General features: G+C 34.4%; 1 protein-coding gene across 3 annotated transcripts in view; it reads left to right on the forward strand.

Moving 5' to 3' along the window:
- Positions 1 to 18,411, forward strand: part of diaph1 (diaphanous related formin 1) — a 173,759-nt gene that overhangs the window by 66,247 nt on the left and 89,101 nt on the right. For 2 of the 3 annotated variants that reach the window (XM_087281049.1, XM_087281047.1), the window contains 2 exons: positions 1,955 to 2,497; positions 13,909 to 14,023. In XM_087281049.1, coding sequence (XP_087137175.1) covers positions 1,955 to 2,497; positions 13,909 to 14,023 — 658 coding nt within the window. Of the gene's footprint in view, positions 1 to 1,954; positions 2,498 to 13,908; positions 14,117 to 18,411 lie in introns of all 3 variants that reach the window. The other variant, XM_087281048.1, reaches the window with a different exon arrangement.

The following is an 18,411-nucleotide window of genomic DNA, read 5'->3' on the forward strand; positions in this document are numbered from 1 at the left end:
ATCACTTACTTTAAGAACTAGACTTTTACATGTTATCAAGATCATGAGAGTGGTGCATCACCATGCTGAACTGCATTCTGATCATGGATTTCTTATTGGTGCGATTCATCAAGCATATTTAGTTGTATTTATATCAAGTATTTACAGTTGAAGTCAGAGTTATTAGCCCCCTTGTACATTTTCACCAATTTCTGCTTAACGGAAAGATTTTCTTTAACACATTTCTAATTATAATAGTTTTAATAACTCATTTTTAATAACTGATTTCTTTTTTCTTTGTCATGATGACAGTACATATTTGACTTGATATTCTTCAAGACACTTTTATTCAGCTTAAAGTGACATTTAAAGGCTTCACTAGGCTAATTAGGGTAAAGTTAGGGTAATTAGGCAAGTCATTGTATAACAGTGGTTTGTTCTGGAGACAATCCAACACTAATATTGCTGAAGGGGGCTAATAATATTGACCTTAAAATGGGTTTAAACCAATTAAAAACTGCTTTTATTTTTGCCCAAGTAAAACAAATAAGACTTTCTCCAGAAGAAAAAATATTAGAGAAAGTCCTTTAAAACATTTCTGAATCAGTTCAACATCATTTCGGGAATATTTGATATAAAAAAACAAAAAAAAAGCAAAAAAAAAATACAAGAATCATTCTGACTGTATACTCAGATATTTTCAGGTTGATATTTGCATTTATGTCTTGTTTTATAAAATTATTTAATGAATATCTTAAATTTATATGTTTTAAAAAAGAAAACCACATTATTTTTCGCTTGGGGTTGCCAAATTTCAGGATTTAAACCCTCCGCTCCAAGTGAAATCGGATTTAATTTTTCACTTTTTAACAACCTGCAAACTGCAAAAACAAGCAAATAAACAAAATCATAAAATCCTTTATGAGCCCCACTTGTGTAATCAAATGCCCCGTGACAATAAATGCAGCACTAACTGTAATAAATGTGACCATTATTATCAAATTTAGTGGTATTTTATTTTGTGGTTGCGGATGCGATAAAAAAGCACTTGCATGCAAAGTGTCTTTTCCCCTCAGTATATATATATATATATATATATATATATATATATATATATATATATATATAATTTTGTTTTTGAATTTTGAAGTTAGAATTATTAGTTCCCCTTTGATTTTTTTTTTTTTTGATTTTTTTAATTTTATTTTTAAATTTTTTTATTTCTCAAATCTTTTTAGACAGAGCAAGGACATTTTCACAGTATTTCCTATAATATTTTTACTTCTGGAGAAAGTCTTATTTGTTTTATTTCGGCTAGAGTAAAAGTACTTTTTTTTTTTTTAAACCATTTTAAGGTCAATAATATTAGCCCCTTAAAGCAATATTTTATTTTTTTTCGACAGTCTACAGAACAAACCATCATTATACAATAACTTGCCTGATTACCCTTACCTGCGTAGTTAACCTAGTCAGCCTTTAAATGTCACTTTAAGCTGTATAGAAGTGTCTTGAAGAATATCTTGTCAAATATTATTTACTGTCATCATGGCAAAGAGAAAATAAATCAATGATTAGAGATGAGTTATTAAAACTATTATGATTAGAAATGTGCTGAAAAAAAAAAAACTTCTGTCTGTTAAACAGAAATTGGGGAAAAAATGAAAAGGAGGGCTAATAATTCAGGAAGGCTAATAATTCTGACTTCAACTGTATATCTTACTGTTGTTAAAGTAAATGTGATTTCAGTTGCTCTTCTCTTAGTAATGTCCATTTTTGCATTGAGTCTCAGACAGACCAAAGCCATTTATTCACCTCAGGCTGCTCGTACTTTTTTTGAAATACTCGCTAAATGTTACTAATACACTAAGTATTTGTTTTCCTATATCATCAATTTAAGAGAACCCCTTTCATTTCCGTTTAAATGCTTTCTTGTGATCGTTTTCCTCCTGTGAAATCTGTTATGTCCGTTCCCCAGATTGAGAAGCTGTCAAAAGATCTGAAAGAAGCCAAAGCGAAGGTCATCACTGTGCACGTGCCTGTGGCTCCACCCCCTCGTCCAGGTGAAGCCAGTCTGCCTACGCCTCCTCCACCTCTACCAGGACACACTGCGATGCCTCATCCTCCACCTCCCCCTCCTCTACCTGGAGGTCCTGGGTTCCCTCCTCCACCTCCTCCTCCTCCTCTACCCGGAGCAGCTGGAATGCCGCCTCCACCTCCACCTTTACCCGGAGCAGCCGGTTTTCCTCCTCCACCTCCGCCTCCTCCTCTTCCGGGTGGTCCTGGTCTTCCTCCTCCTCCACCTCCTTTACCTGGAGGTCCAGGCATGCCTCCGCCTCCTCCTCCTCCACCTGGGATGGCCGGTATGCCGCCTCCACCTCCTCCTATGGGGGGTCCCGGGATGCCTCCGCCGCCTCCGTTTGGAGGATGGGCTCCACCTGTTCCTCAGCTGCCCTTCGGACTACAGCCTAAAAAAGACTACAAGCCTGAGGTGCAGATGAAGAGGGCCAACTGGAGCAAGGTGTGTATGCTGCAGATCTACACCACACACCAGGACACCGGGTTTTTTTTAGATGTTAGTATCAGTATTGTTAGTTTTTAGGATATCTATTAGATAACCTGATTAAAAACAGATGAATAACATGTTACAGCGTGTGCAATGTTCACGCATAATTGCTGAACAATCAAAGCAAACTTTAAGTTGTGAATAATAATGATACAGTAAACCTCAAACTCTGTCAACAACACACATTTTGATCATCAAATCTGAGCTCTCAAGTAAAGGAACCGACCATTATTATTCAAATGCATACTGCAACATTACAAATCGTGAAGTTGAATGGCTGCATTACCCCCTATGCTAAAAAATCTTTCAGATGGGGAGCTGCTAGTGGAAGGGAGGGACAAAAAAAGAAACCAAAAAGCCACTCTGGCGACATCCTTACATCCTTTTTTGTTTACTATCTCCTCACTGCTGTTATGCAGCACTCATTTTCGCATGTGTGTTTCTGACCTGAAGTGACTAGTGTGAGCACATGGTTTCCTTTTTTATTATTTATTTATTTTTATACATTTTTATTTTATGTTTATGCATTTTAAATTTAATTATTTTGTTAAATTTTTATTAGCTGTTTTTTTATTTTATTAAATGTTTTATCATTTTTAATTTTTATTTATTTTGTATTTTATATTTAGTTTTATTCTCATTAATTGTTTTATTAGTTATTTTTATTTTATTTTTTAGACATTTTTATAATTTGTATTTTTTTATTCTTTATTTCATTTTTTATTTATCCTTTATGAACTATTTTTTTATTTATTTTTAGTTGTTTTTATCTTTTATATTTATCATTTTCAATTTTTGTTTTTATTTTTAATATCATTTATTTATTAGCTATTTATTTGTTTGTTTTTATTTGTATTATGTTTCATTTATTTTTAACTCATGTATTTATTTATTTATTTATTTATATATTTGTTATTATTATTATTTATTTAAATTTTTTTATTTAAGTTTTATTTTTTGTACATTTTTTTATCAGCTATTTTTTATTTTTTAATCATTTTTATTTATTTTTTTTATTTTTTTTTCATTACATTTTTTTATTAGCTATGTTTTATCTTTTTGTATTTTATTTATATAATTTTTTTATTTTTTATTAGATGTTTTTTATTTTAATTTTTTATTTATCATTTATTTTTATAATTTGTATTTATTTTTATTTCCTATAGTATTTTATTTTTCATAATTTTTATTTATTTATCTATTTTTTTATTATTGTATTATTTTCTATTTTATTTTTTGCTAGCTTTTTTTTTCGTTTACTTTTGTTTATATATATATATATATATATATATATATATATATATATATATATATATATATATATAAACATATATATATATATAAACATATATATATATATATATATATATATATATATATATATATATATACATACATATTGTTTTTTAGATTTAATTTAAAAAAATTTTGTATCATTTGTATTTTTTTATTATTTAATTATTTTATTTCCCAGTCAGTCACCTCCTCAGCATGAGCGTTATACTATTTGAAGCTTTTATCTACTCGCAAGGTAATGATTCTTTTCATGTTTCTGACCTTTTGCTTTTAACAAAAGTCCATTAGAAATGCATTGCAGCAGATGTGCTTTTTATGGAAATAAGCAGAAGTGTGAAATTAATCACACTCTTCACAGTTTTATGGGGGAAAAATAGATAGAAACGTCATTCAAAATTTACATAATATAAATTGTAAATTTATGAGAATTTCTGTGGAAGACATAAATATTACATTGAATTAAATTATAAAAACTATTGCCATTTGCCCAATCTGCATTTGTTAAAGCTATAGTACTGTACTAAAACTCCAGCAAGACAAGGATTTCAGAGGATCTTTACATTTTATTAACACAATTGCATAACCGATGCATTAAATATGATATCTGCAGAAACAAGCAGTAGCATGAAATACATTACAGGTAATTCATGCATAATAATTAGTTGTTGATTTATTATCTTCTTAACACATTCTAGCCAATGTGCATGAAACACAGACCTTCGTTTTCAGAAGTCTAGTTCAGTTTGGGTTTGTGTTTTGTGTTTGAAATGCATAAAAACACGCGGCTTTGTTGTTTTGGCATCTCTTTGTCTTTTGCAGCGTCTCATGCATGAAACGGTGCTCTGAAAACACGCTGCTCCAGTTAAAAGAAGTTCAGCTTTTCAAAACCATGTCTCCAGGCTTTGCATTTTTCTCACTCCACTACCCTACAACAACAACAAAACACATTTGAACAAAGCCTTTGTGTTCAGAAAACTGTTTTTCACGCAGAATAATTCTCAAAATAGGTAAATTTGGCCATTGTATAAAACAAAATGCAAAGAAAATGTTTAAAAACTGCTTCAAAATATTAATAGGTAAATGTCAATTAATATATATTATATTATATTATATTATATTATATTATATTATATTATATTATATTATATTATATTATATTATATATTATATTTAATTTTATTTTTTTATTTTTATTTTTATTTTATTTTATTTTATTTTATTTTATTTTATTTTATTTTATTTTATTTTATTTTATTTTATTTTATTTTATTTTATTTTATTTTATTTTATTTTATTTTATTTTATTTTATTAGAATTGTCCCTCTCCTGTGGTGTGTAATGTAATCGGCAGCACAAATGTCTTGATACCTCAGGCTGTTGATGTTGCAGATCTCCCCATACTGAATGTAATCCCAAACCATGACTTTTCCTTCACCAAACTTGACTGATTTCTGTGAGAATCTTGGGTTCCAGTAGGTCTTCTGCAGTATTTGTGATGGTTGAGATGCAGATCAACAGATGATTCAACAGAAAGATCCACCTTCTGCCACTTTTCCAAATGATCAACTAGACATCAAGTTATTATGCGTTGCTTTTACAACTGAGACTGGAGATACGCAAACCAACGAGAAAGCCCTGATAAAGCAGATTTTGGGTTTGGACTCATCCCATATCTCCCCGTCTCATCATCTATCCCATGTGCATCAGTGCATTATGGGTAACGGCGAGGCGTTGATCGCGAGCGGCTCCTCTCCTCTTCTGATCTGTGGTTCTCTCCATCCCTCCACAAGAGCAGAAACATCAAACCGGCTCCTGTCTCCTTTTAGCCTAAAGCTACTCTTTAATGGCTTCAGTGGAATTCATGAGTGTTTAGAGTCTCAGTGGTTCGGGCTCTTTGAGGATGGCGGTGAAATAGCTTTTTAATAAGCCTGTGTCTTTTGACTGTGTCTCTGAAAGATAATTAAATTGCTGGTAGAAAGGACAGCATTCTTTTGTAATTTAAATTAACATTTTTTTTCTTATTTCTTTTTTTTGGGGGGGCTGCGCTCTCATCCTCTTGTTATCTCTCTCTTTCTCTCTCTGGATAATTAGACGCTGCTGTATCATTAGAGGTTGTACCTTGTCTTCGTGTCCTAACCTCCTCCGCTTTACCCTTCTATATCTGCTCCTCTCTGATTTCTGCTGCGTTTCGCATTTATAGTGGAAACGGAGGTGAGGGTGTCGCACTTACATAAGCTGAATGCTAATTCTGTATGCAGATTCAGGCGTGAACGTAGCGCTGCACGATTAGGAGAAAGACAATTTAATTTCGATATTTCTGCTAGTATTGAGGTTTTAAAAAATTAATTTCTGCCATTTAAAATGCAATATTAATACTTAATAAAATCTGCACTATCGTTGTGTATGCTTTTATTTTTATTTCTTTTGTTGTTTTATCGCTCTTCGATTTTTATTGTACCGTGTACTTAAGTTGCCAGAATGTCACCTTTAACCAAAATGTATTATTATTATTATTATTATTATTATTATTATTATTATTATCAATATTATCATTATTATTATTATTGCTATATTATTATTATTATTATTATTATTATTATTGCTATATTATTATTATTATTATTATTATTATATTATCAATATTATCATTATTATTATCATTATTATTATTGCTATATTATTATTATTATTATTATTATTATTATATTATCAATATTATCATTATTATTATTGCTATATTATTATTATTATTATCATTTTTATTATTTTTGCTATATTATTATTATTATTATTGTTATCATTATTATTATTAATAATAATAAAAATATATTATCATAAACATTATTATTATTATTATTAGTACTATTATTATTATTAATAATAATAATATATTATCATAAACATTATTATTATTATTAGTACTATTATTATTATTAATAATAATAATAATAATATATTATCATAAACATTATTATTATTATTATCATTATCATTATATTAATATTATCATAATAATAATCATCAGCATTATTATTATTATTATTATTATTATTATTATTAATTTTTTGTATTATTATTATTATATTAATAAAAATATGTTATCATAAACATTTTTATTATTATATTATTGTTGTTGTTATTATTATTAATATATTATCATATACATTATTATTATTATTATTATTATTATTATCATTATCATTATATTAATATTATCATAATAATCATCATCAGCATTATTATTATTATTATTATTATTATTATTATTATTATTATTATTATTATTATTATTAATTTTTATTATTATTATTATTATTATTATTATTATTATTATTATTATATTAATAAAAATATGTTATCATAAACATTTTTATTATTATATTATTGTTGTTGTTATTATTATTAATATATTATCATATACATTATTATTATTATTAGTATTATCATTATCATCATCATTATTATTATTATTATTATTATTATTATTATTATTAATAATAACAATAATAATAATATTATTATTATATTATCCTTATTATCATTAGGGTGGCACGATTCTAGCAAAAACGTGAATCAGGATTTTTGATTTTTGCTTTCAGTAGTATAGCAATAAATGTCTCAGGCACACTCCTGATTTCGTCAATCTGGCAACCTGCGATTGCGTGTGTTTTGAACCAGGCGTGCAATAACTAGTTCAACCACTTGGTGTCAAACTTACATACTGCACCTTTGAGTTGAACATTACTAAATTGAATAATAATAATACATATTGTTTATAATGCACTTTTTTAAAACTCAAAGCGCTACAAGAAATACAAAACGCAGAGAATTACAAGCTTGCAGAAAAATCCAGAAACAAGCCAAAAAGTCACTCCTCAATAATCAACAAAACAATAAATAAGCAAAATGTTAATTGCTTAAAAGTGACAGTGAAAATCACAATGCTTTGCTAAAAAGACGTGTATTAAGAAGCTTCTTAAAGCAATCCAGTGAAACAGCATTCCTGATAATTGTGGGTAATGCATTCCATAATTTAGGCGCACAGTAACTTTCTATTCACTTGTTCTGTTGCAGCAAATACTGAAGATTTAAAGTATCATCACATGTCCCAGCCTCTTTCAGTATCTAATTTTTATTTTACTTTACATAAATATATAATTATCTCTATATACAAGTATGGAAGTGGCAAAAGATGTAATAGGACTTGTGATTTCAGCTTTGGATGGTGTATTTAATTCATTTCTCTTATTGAATCCCATCATTGATTCATCCGTTTCAGTGAGTCATGCAAGACTCTCATTCCTGCTTAATAATATTCCTTTTCCTTGCTGTGAGTTATTGCGTTTGTGCATTTAAATGAACACATTAAATATTCTTCCTTGTTCTCATTAGGTCAGAAAGAGTGTGGAAAACATGCCTCGATTATTTTCCTCTCAAATTTGACTGCATTTTCATTCACGCATTAATGATTTTGAATCTAATTGCACGCAGTGGCTGCTGGCCGAAATAATTAGCATTGAAATATATGTTTTAATACATTTCATAAGTTTAGAGTTAGTGGAAAATGCTTTTGAAAGTCTCTTCTGCTCACCAAGACAATGTACACTTTATTAGGTGCAACTGTCCCACTGCAAATTTCTAATCAGCCAATCACATGGCAGCAACTCATTTAGGCATGTAGACATGGTCAAGACGATCTGCTGCAGTTCAAACTGTGCATCAGAATGGGGAAGAAAGAGGATTTAAGTGACTTTGAGCGTGGCATGGTTGTTGATGACAGACGGGCTGCTCTGAGTATTTCAGAAACTGCTGATCTACTGGGATTTTCATGCACAACCATCTCTAGGATTACAGAGAATGAGAGGAAAAAGAGGAAATATACAGTGAGCGGCAGTTCTGTGGGTGCAAATGCCTTGTTGATGCCAGAGGTCAGAGGAGAATGGCCAGACTGGTTCCAGCTGATAGAAAGGCAACAGTAACTCAGATAAGCACTCGTTACAACCGAGCTCTGCAGAAGAGCATCTCTGAACACACAACACGTCCAACCTTGAGGCGGATGGGCTACAGCAGCAGAAGAGCACACCGGGTGCCGCTCCTGTCAGCTAAGAACAGGAAACTGAGGCTACAATTCACACAGACTCACCAAAACTGGACCATAGAAGATTGGAGAAACGTTGCTGCTCTGATGAGTCTCCATTTCTGCTGGCACATTCAGATGATCGAGTCAGAGTTTGGCCCCAACAACATGAAAGCATGGATCCATCCTGCCTTGTATCAGCGGTTCAGGCTGGTGGTGGTGGTGTAATGGTGTGGGGGAGATTTTCTTGGCACACTTTGGGTCCATTAGTACCATTTGAGCATCAACGCCACAGCCTACCTGAGTATTGCTGCTGACCATGTCCATCCCTTTATGAGCACAGTGTCTCCATCTTCTGATGGCTACTTCCAGCAGGATAACACACCATGTCATAAAGCTCAATCATCTCAGACTGGTTTCTCGAACATGACAATGAGTTCACTGTACTCAAATGGCCTCCACAGTCACCAGCTCTCAATCCAATAGAGCAGCTTTGGGATGTGGTGGAACGGGAGATTGGCATCATGCATATGCAGCTGACAAATCTGCAGCAAATGCGTGATGCTATCATGCTAATATGGAACAAAATCTCTGAGGAATATTTCCAGTTGCTTGTTAAATCTCTGCCAGAAAGGATTAAGGCAGTTCTCAAGGCAAAATGGGGTCCAACCCGGTACTAATAAGTTGTACCTAATAAAGTGGCCGGTGAGTGTACGTGATTAAAAATGCAGTAAAACAGTAATAGATATTGAAATTTATATAATAAATGACTGGTTTCTATTTAATTATAGTTTAATATACAGGGTGGGCCATTTAAATGGATACACCTTAATAAACTTGTTGGGAATTTCACTAGAAAAACAATGGTGTGCTTGGCTTTAAACATGACTTTATTCTTTCATGAGTTATTTACAAGCCCCCTCACTTATACTAATGTGCCACAAACAGGACGTTAATATCACCAACCATTCCCATTTTATTAAGGTGTGTCCATATACAGTTGAATTCAAAATGATTAGCCCCCTTTTGATTTTATTTAATTTTTTTAAGTATTTCCTAAATTATTTTTAACAAAGTAATGAAATTTTCACTGTATGTCTGATAATATTTTTTCTTCTGGAGAAAGTCTTATTTGTTTTATTTAGGCTAGAATAAAAGCAGTTATTAATTTTTTAAAAAACATTTTTGGGACAAAATTATTAGCCCCTTTAAGCTATTTTTTTTTTTTGATAGCATAAAAAACCATCGTTATAGATTAACTTGCCTAATTACCCTAACCTGCCTAGTTCACCTTATTAACCTAGTTAAGCCTTTAAATGTCACTTTAAGCTGTATAGAAGTGTCTTGAAAAATACCAAGTAAAATATTATTTACTGTCATCATGGCAAAGATACAATAAATCTGTTATCAGAAATAAGTTTTTAAAACTATTATGCTTAGAAATGTGCTGAAACAATCTTCCCTCCATTAAACAGAAATTGGTGAAAAAAATAAACAGGGGTGATAATAATTCAGCGGGGCTAATAATTCTGATTTCAACTGTAAATGGCCCACCCTAATGCATTTCTTGGATTGATTTTAATATGCTGATTTGTGCTGATTTTGATGGGGAAAAAATCAAAAACAGCATCTTTTTAATATAGAAATCATTTAAATCAGTAAAAAATGAACAATTTAATGCATCTTTGTTGAGTAGAAATATTACCTTCTCAGCTTGCTGACCCCAGTAATTCATACAGTAGTGTACATAAATATATATATAAAAAAGTATATTAGAAACTCCGTTAGAGAACCGAGCTGCAGGATTATAAAGACAGAATGATAGACTTTTTGCAAAGTGCGTTAACAATGGGAGAACGAGATGAGGAGAGAATTACAGATTTATTTTTTATGTCCGTCCATCCCAGCGTGCATTGGGACTGTCGTCTTTCTTTCCCTTTGTGTGTAAAATCAGGATCCGTTTTAATGAGTTTCCCCCTCTTTTATTCTGTCTCTATTATCATATTCTTGTCTTCCTCTAATCCCTGTTCTACATTTCTCATTCTGTCTTTGCTGGCTGTCTGAAGGCGGTGCTGATATCCTGACAGCCTGTTCGCTGCTGTTAAACTCGTTTCGCTCCCAAGACTTGCAGCGTTTTTCTTCTGTGTAAATGAGGTTATGCGTTGAGACTGTGAGAAAGCGTTCGCTGGCGTTTCATCTTCTCGAACGGGGGTAAAAATTAAGCCCCTGATCTCCGAATGGCAATCTACGCTCCATTAGTCAGTTCCGGCGTCCATAAACGATAGAGAACCGCACTTGAAGCGTATGATCGTATCAGCGGCGGCTACATAATGGTATTGTCCAGACACCAGGGCTGAGTTAAAGCGATAATCCGGTCGAGGCTGAGCGCAACTCGTGTTTTACCGTGATTGAGGGATGTTTTTAGGCGCATTAGTGAATTAACGAGATTAATCACTCTAAGATGGTCCTCCATCAAGTTCCATTAGATCAACCGTGGAGTGTTTGTGGTGTGCAAACAACACACTGCTTTAATATAGACTTCAACTTGTGTGTTATAGGTGTGTGTGTGTGTGTGTCAGATAAATTGGATCTGCTGCCAGTGTGACTCTTGCATTCATGGAGAAATGAATGAATGATTTAATGAATGAATGAATAGATGGACAGATAAAATGTTGGATAGATGGATAGAAGAATGAAGGGATAAATATATGAATATAGGATAAACTAGATGGATTGATTGAATAAATGAATGAATGAATGAACGGATGGGCATATAAAAGGTTGGATAGATGGATAGAATGACGAGATGAATGTATGAATGAATGAATGAATGAATGAATGAATGAATGAATAGTCATGGGTGGATGAATTAAAAAAAAATGAAATGGAAAGAAAAAGGATTTCTGAATGAATGGTTGGATGGACATGGATAGATGAATGAATTAATGAATGGATGAGTAAATGAATAGTCATGGGGGGAATGAATTAAAAAAATGAAATGGAGAGAAAAAAGGATTTACGGATGAATGGTTAGATGAATGAATGAATGAATGAATGAATGATCATGGGTGGATGGATAAAAAAATGAAATGGAAAGAAAAAAAGGATTTACAGATGAATGGTTGAATGAATGAATGAATTATCATGGGTGGATGGATAAAAAATGAAATGGAAAGAAAAAAGGATTTACGGATGAATGGTTGAATGAATGAATGAATGAATGATCATGGGTGGATGGATAAAAAAATGAAATGGAAAGAAGGGATTTATGTATGAATGGTTGGATGGACATGAATAGATGAATGGATGAAAGAATTAATTAATGGATGAGTAGATAAATAGTCATGGGTGGATGAATAAAAAAATGAAATGGAAAAAGAATTTATGTATAATGGTTGGATAGATGAATGAATGAATGATTAAATGAATGAATGAATGAATAGCCATGGGTGGATGATTTAAAAAAAATGAAATGGAAAGAAAGGATTTATGTATGAATTGGATGGACATGGATAGATGAATGAATGAAAGAATTAATGAATGGATGAGTAGATAAATAATCATGAATGAATGAATGAATGAATAGTCATGGGGGATGAATTAAAAAAATGAAATGGAAAGAACAAGGATTTACGAATGAATGGTTGGATAGATGAAGGAATGAGTAGATGAATAGTCATGGGTGGATGAATTAAAAAAAACTAAACGGAAAGAAAAAAGGATTTATGGATGAATGGTTGTATGGACATGGATGAATGAATGAATGAATGAGTAGATGAATTGTCATGGGTGGATGAATTAAAAAATTAAATGGAAAGAAAAAGGATTTATGGATGAATGGTTGTATGAAAATGAATGAATGAATGAATGAATGAATGAATGAATGAATGCAGGAGTAGATGAATAGTCATGGGTGGATGAATTAAAAAATTAAATGGAAAGAAAAAGGATTTATGGATGAATGGTTGTATGAAAATGAATGAATGAAGGAATGAATGAATGAATGAATGAGTAGATGAATAGTCATGGGTGGATGAATTAAAAAATTAAATGGAAAGAAAAAGGATTTATGGATGAATGGTTGTATGAAAATGAATGAATGAATGAATGAATGCATGAATGAATGCATGAGTAGATGAATAGTCATGGGTGGATGAATTAAAAAATTAAATGAAAAGAAAAAGGATTTATGGATGAATGGTTGTATGAGAATGAATGAATGAATGAATGGAAAAAGACACAAATTAACATATAAACATTCATAAAATAGATGAATGTATGATAAACTGCATGGATTGATGGATGAATTAGAAGGACAAATATGTAGAATGAATGAATGAATGAACGGACGGAATAGTTGTATAGTGGTTGAATGAATAGACAAGCAGATTGATGAATAAAAGAAAATGTTCGAGGATGAATGGAAGGAAGGATATTTGTAAGGATGGATGAATGAATGAATGGTGGATGGTTGTATTGAAGGTTAGCTGGATGGGAGAATGGCAGGATAAATTAATAATGAATAGACCCATGGATGGATGGATAAACTAATAAATAGATAAACAAATGGATGAATACGTAGATTGGAAGCATGGATGGATGAAAGGATGAATAGATGATTGTTGCTTGTATATGAATGGGTTGGTTGAATGGATAAAAAGGTGGATTAGTGAATGGATGAATGAATGATAAATAGATGAGTGTGTGAATGATTGAATGAATGCATGAATAGATGGATGGATTAAAGAAAGCAGGAATGGACGCATAAAGCAATAGATGAATAAAGTCAAATAAATGTCAATCTGAAATATTATTTATCAAAATTAAAGTAGAAGGAAATGTTTATAAATGGATGAATGAATGAACCCATGGATGATTGAATAAGGAGAGGAAGCCGCTGGATATATACACACTTGGATGGGATTGATTGAATGGTGGATGTAAAGATGGAGGAATGGAGTGATGAAGAGTTTGTGCTGTTTGTTCTTCACAGATCTCACCGGAGGATCTCTCTGAAGGCAGCTTCTGGGTGAAGGCCAAGGAGGACCGATACGAGGACAAAGAGCTCTTCGCCAAACTCACACTCGCCTTCTCCACACAGACCAAGAGTGAGTCCAGCTGCTCACACACACACACATGCAATATAACACACACCAACCATCACACACAAAATCATCTTCTCACACACACTCACATACACCGTCACGAATACTCATACCATCACACACACACACGCACCATCAGATGCATCATCATCACACACACATGCTCACTCACATACACACCATCTTACATAAACAGACGCACGCAGACCAACACCACACAATGCATCTTCATACACAGACACACACCATAACAACCATCTCACACACACCATTACACAGTCACACACTCAACATCACACTTACACATACACCATTACACACACACATACAACATCACACACACACACATACATTACACATAGACACACGAACCATCATGCACATGCATACACCATCACATACACACTCACACAAACATCATACACACAGAAAGAGATGATCACACATTAAACATGTCTCTCTTTCTCCTCTATCTGTCTCACTCAACACAGCCTCCAAAGGTAAGACACACCCCTCGCTTTCTGCTCGCGCATTTGTGCAGTTTTGTGTATATGTGTGTGTGTGTGTGGAGCTGAAGACGGGGATGGGAAGACATAACTGTCATCTCAGTGTAGAGCACAACATCAGATGACAATGACAGACATAAGTGTGTGTGTGTGTGTGTGTGTGTGTGTGTGTGTGTGTGTGTGTGTGTGTGTGTGTGTGTGTGTGTGTGTCTGCAAACCAAAAGTATTGACTAAAAAAATGCAAAAACCTTGTAGTAAAGTGAAAGTAAACAGCGATCTTGATTATTTTGTAAATATTCATATGCAGTTATAATTACTAAAATAGTGAATAAATAATTTTTAACATTAATCCTCTATTTGCTGACATTTGATGAAAATATTGTGTTTTAATATAATTTGGTTACATTTTATTTAATGAATTGCCGTTCACTGATCATTTAGTTTTACACTCAATGGCCACTTTATTAGGTACACCTTACTAGAACTGGGTTGGACCCCTTTTTGCCTTCAGAACTGTACTGGAAATATTCCTCAGAGATTTTGCACTGTTGACAAGATAGCATCATATAGATACTTCAGATTTGAACATGATGCCGATCTCCCATTCCACCACATCCCAAAGATGCTCTATTGGATTGAGATCTGGTGACTGTGGAGGCCATTTGAGTACAGTGAACTCATTGTCATGTTCAAGAAACCAGTCTGAGATGATTCAGGCTTTATGACATGCTGTGTTATCCTGCTGGAAGTAGCCATCAGAAGATGGAGACACTGTGCTCATAAAGGGATGGACATGGTCAGCAGCAATACTCAGGTAGGCTGTGGCGTTGATGCTCAATTGGTACTAATGGACCCAAAGAAAATCTCCCCCACAACATTACACCAATACCACCAGCCTGAACCGCTGATACAAGGCAGGATGGATCCATGCTTTCATGTTGTTGAGGCCCAATTCTGACCCGATCATCCGAATGTGTCAGCAGAAATGGAGACTCATCAGAGCAGCAACGTTTCTCCAATCTTCTATTGTCCAGTTTTGGTGAGCCTGTGTGAATTGTAGCCTCAGTTTCCTGTTCTTAGCTGACAGGAGCGGCACCCGGTGTGCTCTTCTGCTGCTGTAGCCCATCCGCCTCAAGGTTGTACGTGTTGTGTGTTCAGAGATGCTCTTCTGCAGAGCTCGGTTGTAACGAGTTACTGTTGCCTTTCTATCAGCTGGAACCAGTCTGGCCATTCTCCTTTGACCTCCGGCATCAACAAGGCATTTGCGCCCACAGAACTGCCGCTCACTGGATATTTCCTCTTATTCAGACTATATTATGTAAACCCTAGAGATGGTTGTGCATGAAAATCCCAGTAGATCAGCAGTTTCTGAAATACTCAGAGCAGCCGTCTGGCACCAACACCCATGCCACGTTCAAAGTCACTTAAATCCCCTTTCTTCCCCATTCTGATGCTCGCTTTGAACTGCTTGACCATGTCTACATGCCCAAATGCTTTGAGTTGCTGCCATGTGATTGGCTGATTAGAAGTTTGCATTAACAAGCAGTTGGACAGGTGTACCTAATAAAGTGGCCGGTGAGTGTACTTCTGTTTAGTTTTATTGCATTACGCCACTCATTCATTGTAAAATCAAATACTTAATATTACCTCATGATTTTAACGTGTTTAAATTATGCAAATCAGCATTTTTGCACTGCTGTTCTAATAGATGTTGATGATAAATGTGTTTAATAGTTGCAAAAAACAAAACAAACATTGCAAAATAACCTTCAAATGCATGCAAAAGATAGTAGTAGTTGTTTTTTTTTTCCTCCATCAAAATATTGTTTCATATATTCAGTGATGAAGTGTGACCCGTGTTGTAGAAAAGTTTCATGCATTTCACCCGGATGTCATATTTTCGGTCACTGTATGCAAAAAGCATCCTCATGAATTAGAAATGAGCGAGAAGCAAGTGTCAGTGTGTGTGTGTGTGTGTGTTTGTGTGTGTGTTTTCTGCCACCTGCTCTTTGTCCTCCATGACTGGCCTTTATAGTGTTATTGCATATTTATATCTGATAGCATATACAGCACAGTCCACTTTAACAAGCTGTGAGAGTGTGTGTGTGTGTGTGTGGCTTTGCCCTTCAGCAAATGACCTTCAATAGTGTGATGTTGTCATGCGTTCGCCGCGCTCTCTCTCTCACACACACATATACACACGCATAAGCACACACACACTGTTTTCTGTTTTGAATATGGAAAACGAAACCTTGAAATGTCATCTTTGGCAGCTGTTTTCATAAGGACCACCTGAGCTGTGTGTGTGTGTGTGTGTGTGTGTGTGTGTGTGTGTGTGTGTGTGTGTGTGTGTGTGTGTGTGTGTCCAGCTGTCTGAGTTGATGTAGGATAACCTTTTCTGATATCTGACTGTAAATGAATGCTGCCCTTTTCAGATCTTCCATCTGTCCGATCCTGTCCGTAAAACATGAGCGTCTGTGTGTGTGTGTGTGTGTGTGTTTGTCCTTGAGCAGGACTGTGTTATTCTCCTCTCTCTCTTTCTCTCTCTCTCTCTCTCTCTCTCTTTCTCCTCCGGTCATCTCACTCTCTCCAACCAAGCGAGAGGACGCCACCGACAGGCAGGTCTGACCTCTGACCTGTGCTGCCGGTGAGGTCGCGGGTCAGTGACCTCTCCAGTCAGGTCCCGCTGATGATTGTTGATGTAATTGGACAGGACCTGGAGCACATCATCTTCTGTGGGTGTTTGCTTCATCGCTGATGCTGCTGTTGCTCATTCTCAGTTGAAGAGACTTGAAGACGCTTTCCGTTTTCGGTACACGCTCGCACAGAAAGTGTGTGAAGCCATTTTGAAGCCCTCGCTGGTTCCGGACGCTCTTACTTGCCCTTTTTAAAGTCGACACATTAGTGAAGCGTGTTAAAATACAGTCAGAATTATCCTATCATTTAAAGATGACCGATTTTCACAAGATGTCAAATAAGTCTCTGATGTCCCCCGAGTGTGTGTGTAGGGAAGTTTCAGCTCAAATTACCACACAGACAATGTTTTAAATCTGCTTGAAACTCACCCTTGTAGGCTTTGACTCAAATTAAGTCGTTTTGGTGACTGTCGCTTTAAATTCAAATGAGAAATGAGAAGAGGGCGGAGCTGCAAATGTTTATGTGTCAGCATAGTGGCAGATCCAATACAGCTGTGGTCCCTAATCTTTTTATTACTGCGGACTGGTCAAAGCTGGACAAATGTGCCGCAGCCCGGGGGTGGGGAATGAGGGGGGGTGATGTTTGTAGATTGATAGGTGACCTTCAATAGTTTTCTCAGAGGATGACAAGCTGACAAAACATCGGTGCAGCTCTGATACCATAGATATATACACTAGATGTCGCCTGGCCTATTGTTGTCTATTGGACGGAATGCGTCAATAGCGCCGCCATCTTGCTACAGGGTAGCGCTCCTTTGAAATGAATGCGGGAACAAGGTACAGTGGAGGACTGTGGTCATCCAAAGCCTGAGATATACACATATACACATATATCTGTGATCGGGAGTTTTCCTGGATGTTAGTATGTAATTTGTTTTTTCTAATTACGAAAATTATAATTTTACATCACTTTTCTACATTGATGGATCAGTGATCGCACGGGCATTCCTGACCAAAAGCTTGTGTTTGTGTGTACAGAAATGTACTATTCACCCTCCCTGTTAATCTTGATCTAATCATGTCCTGAAACACAGCTCCTCTCCTGCTTTCACTGCTCATACTGACGGAGGGAGCGATTCGTTTGTGAATGAATCCCCCGAATGACTCTTTCACTAACGTTAGCCGACAATAATACAAGTTTCTGGCAGCGCAGCATCTCGTTGTCATGCTTATTTTGCCTTGTTTGCTG

Source organism: Danio rerio, chromosome 14, assembly GCF_052040795.2.
Source record: "Danio rerio strain M-AB ecotype USA chromosome 14, GRCz13ab, whole genome shotgun sequence".
NCBI lineage: Eukaryota > Metazoa > Chordata > Actinopteri > Cypriniformes > Danionidae > Danio > Danio rerio.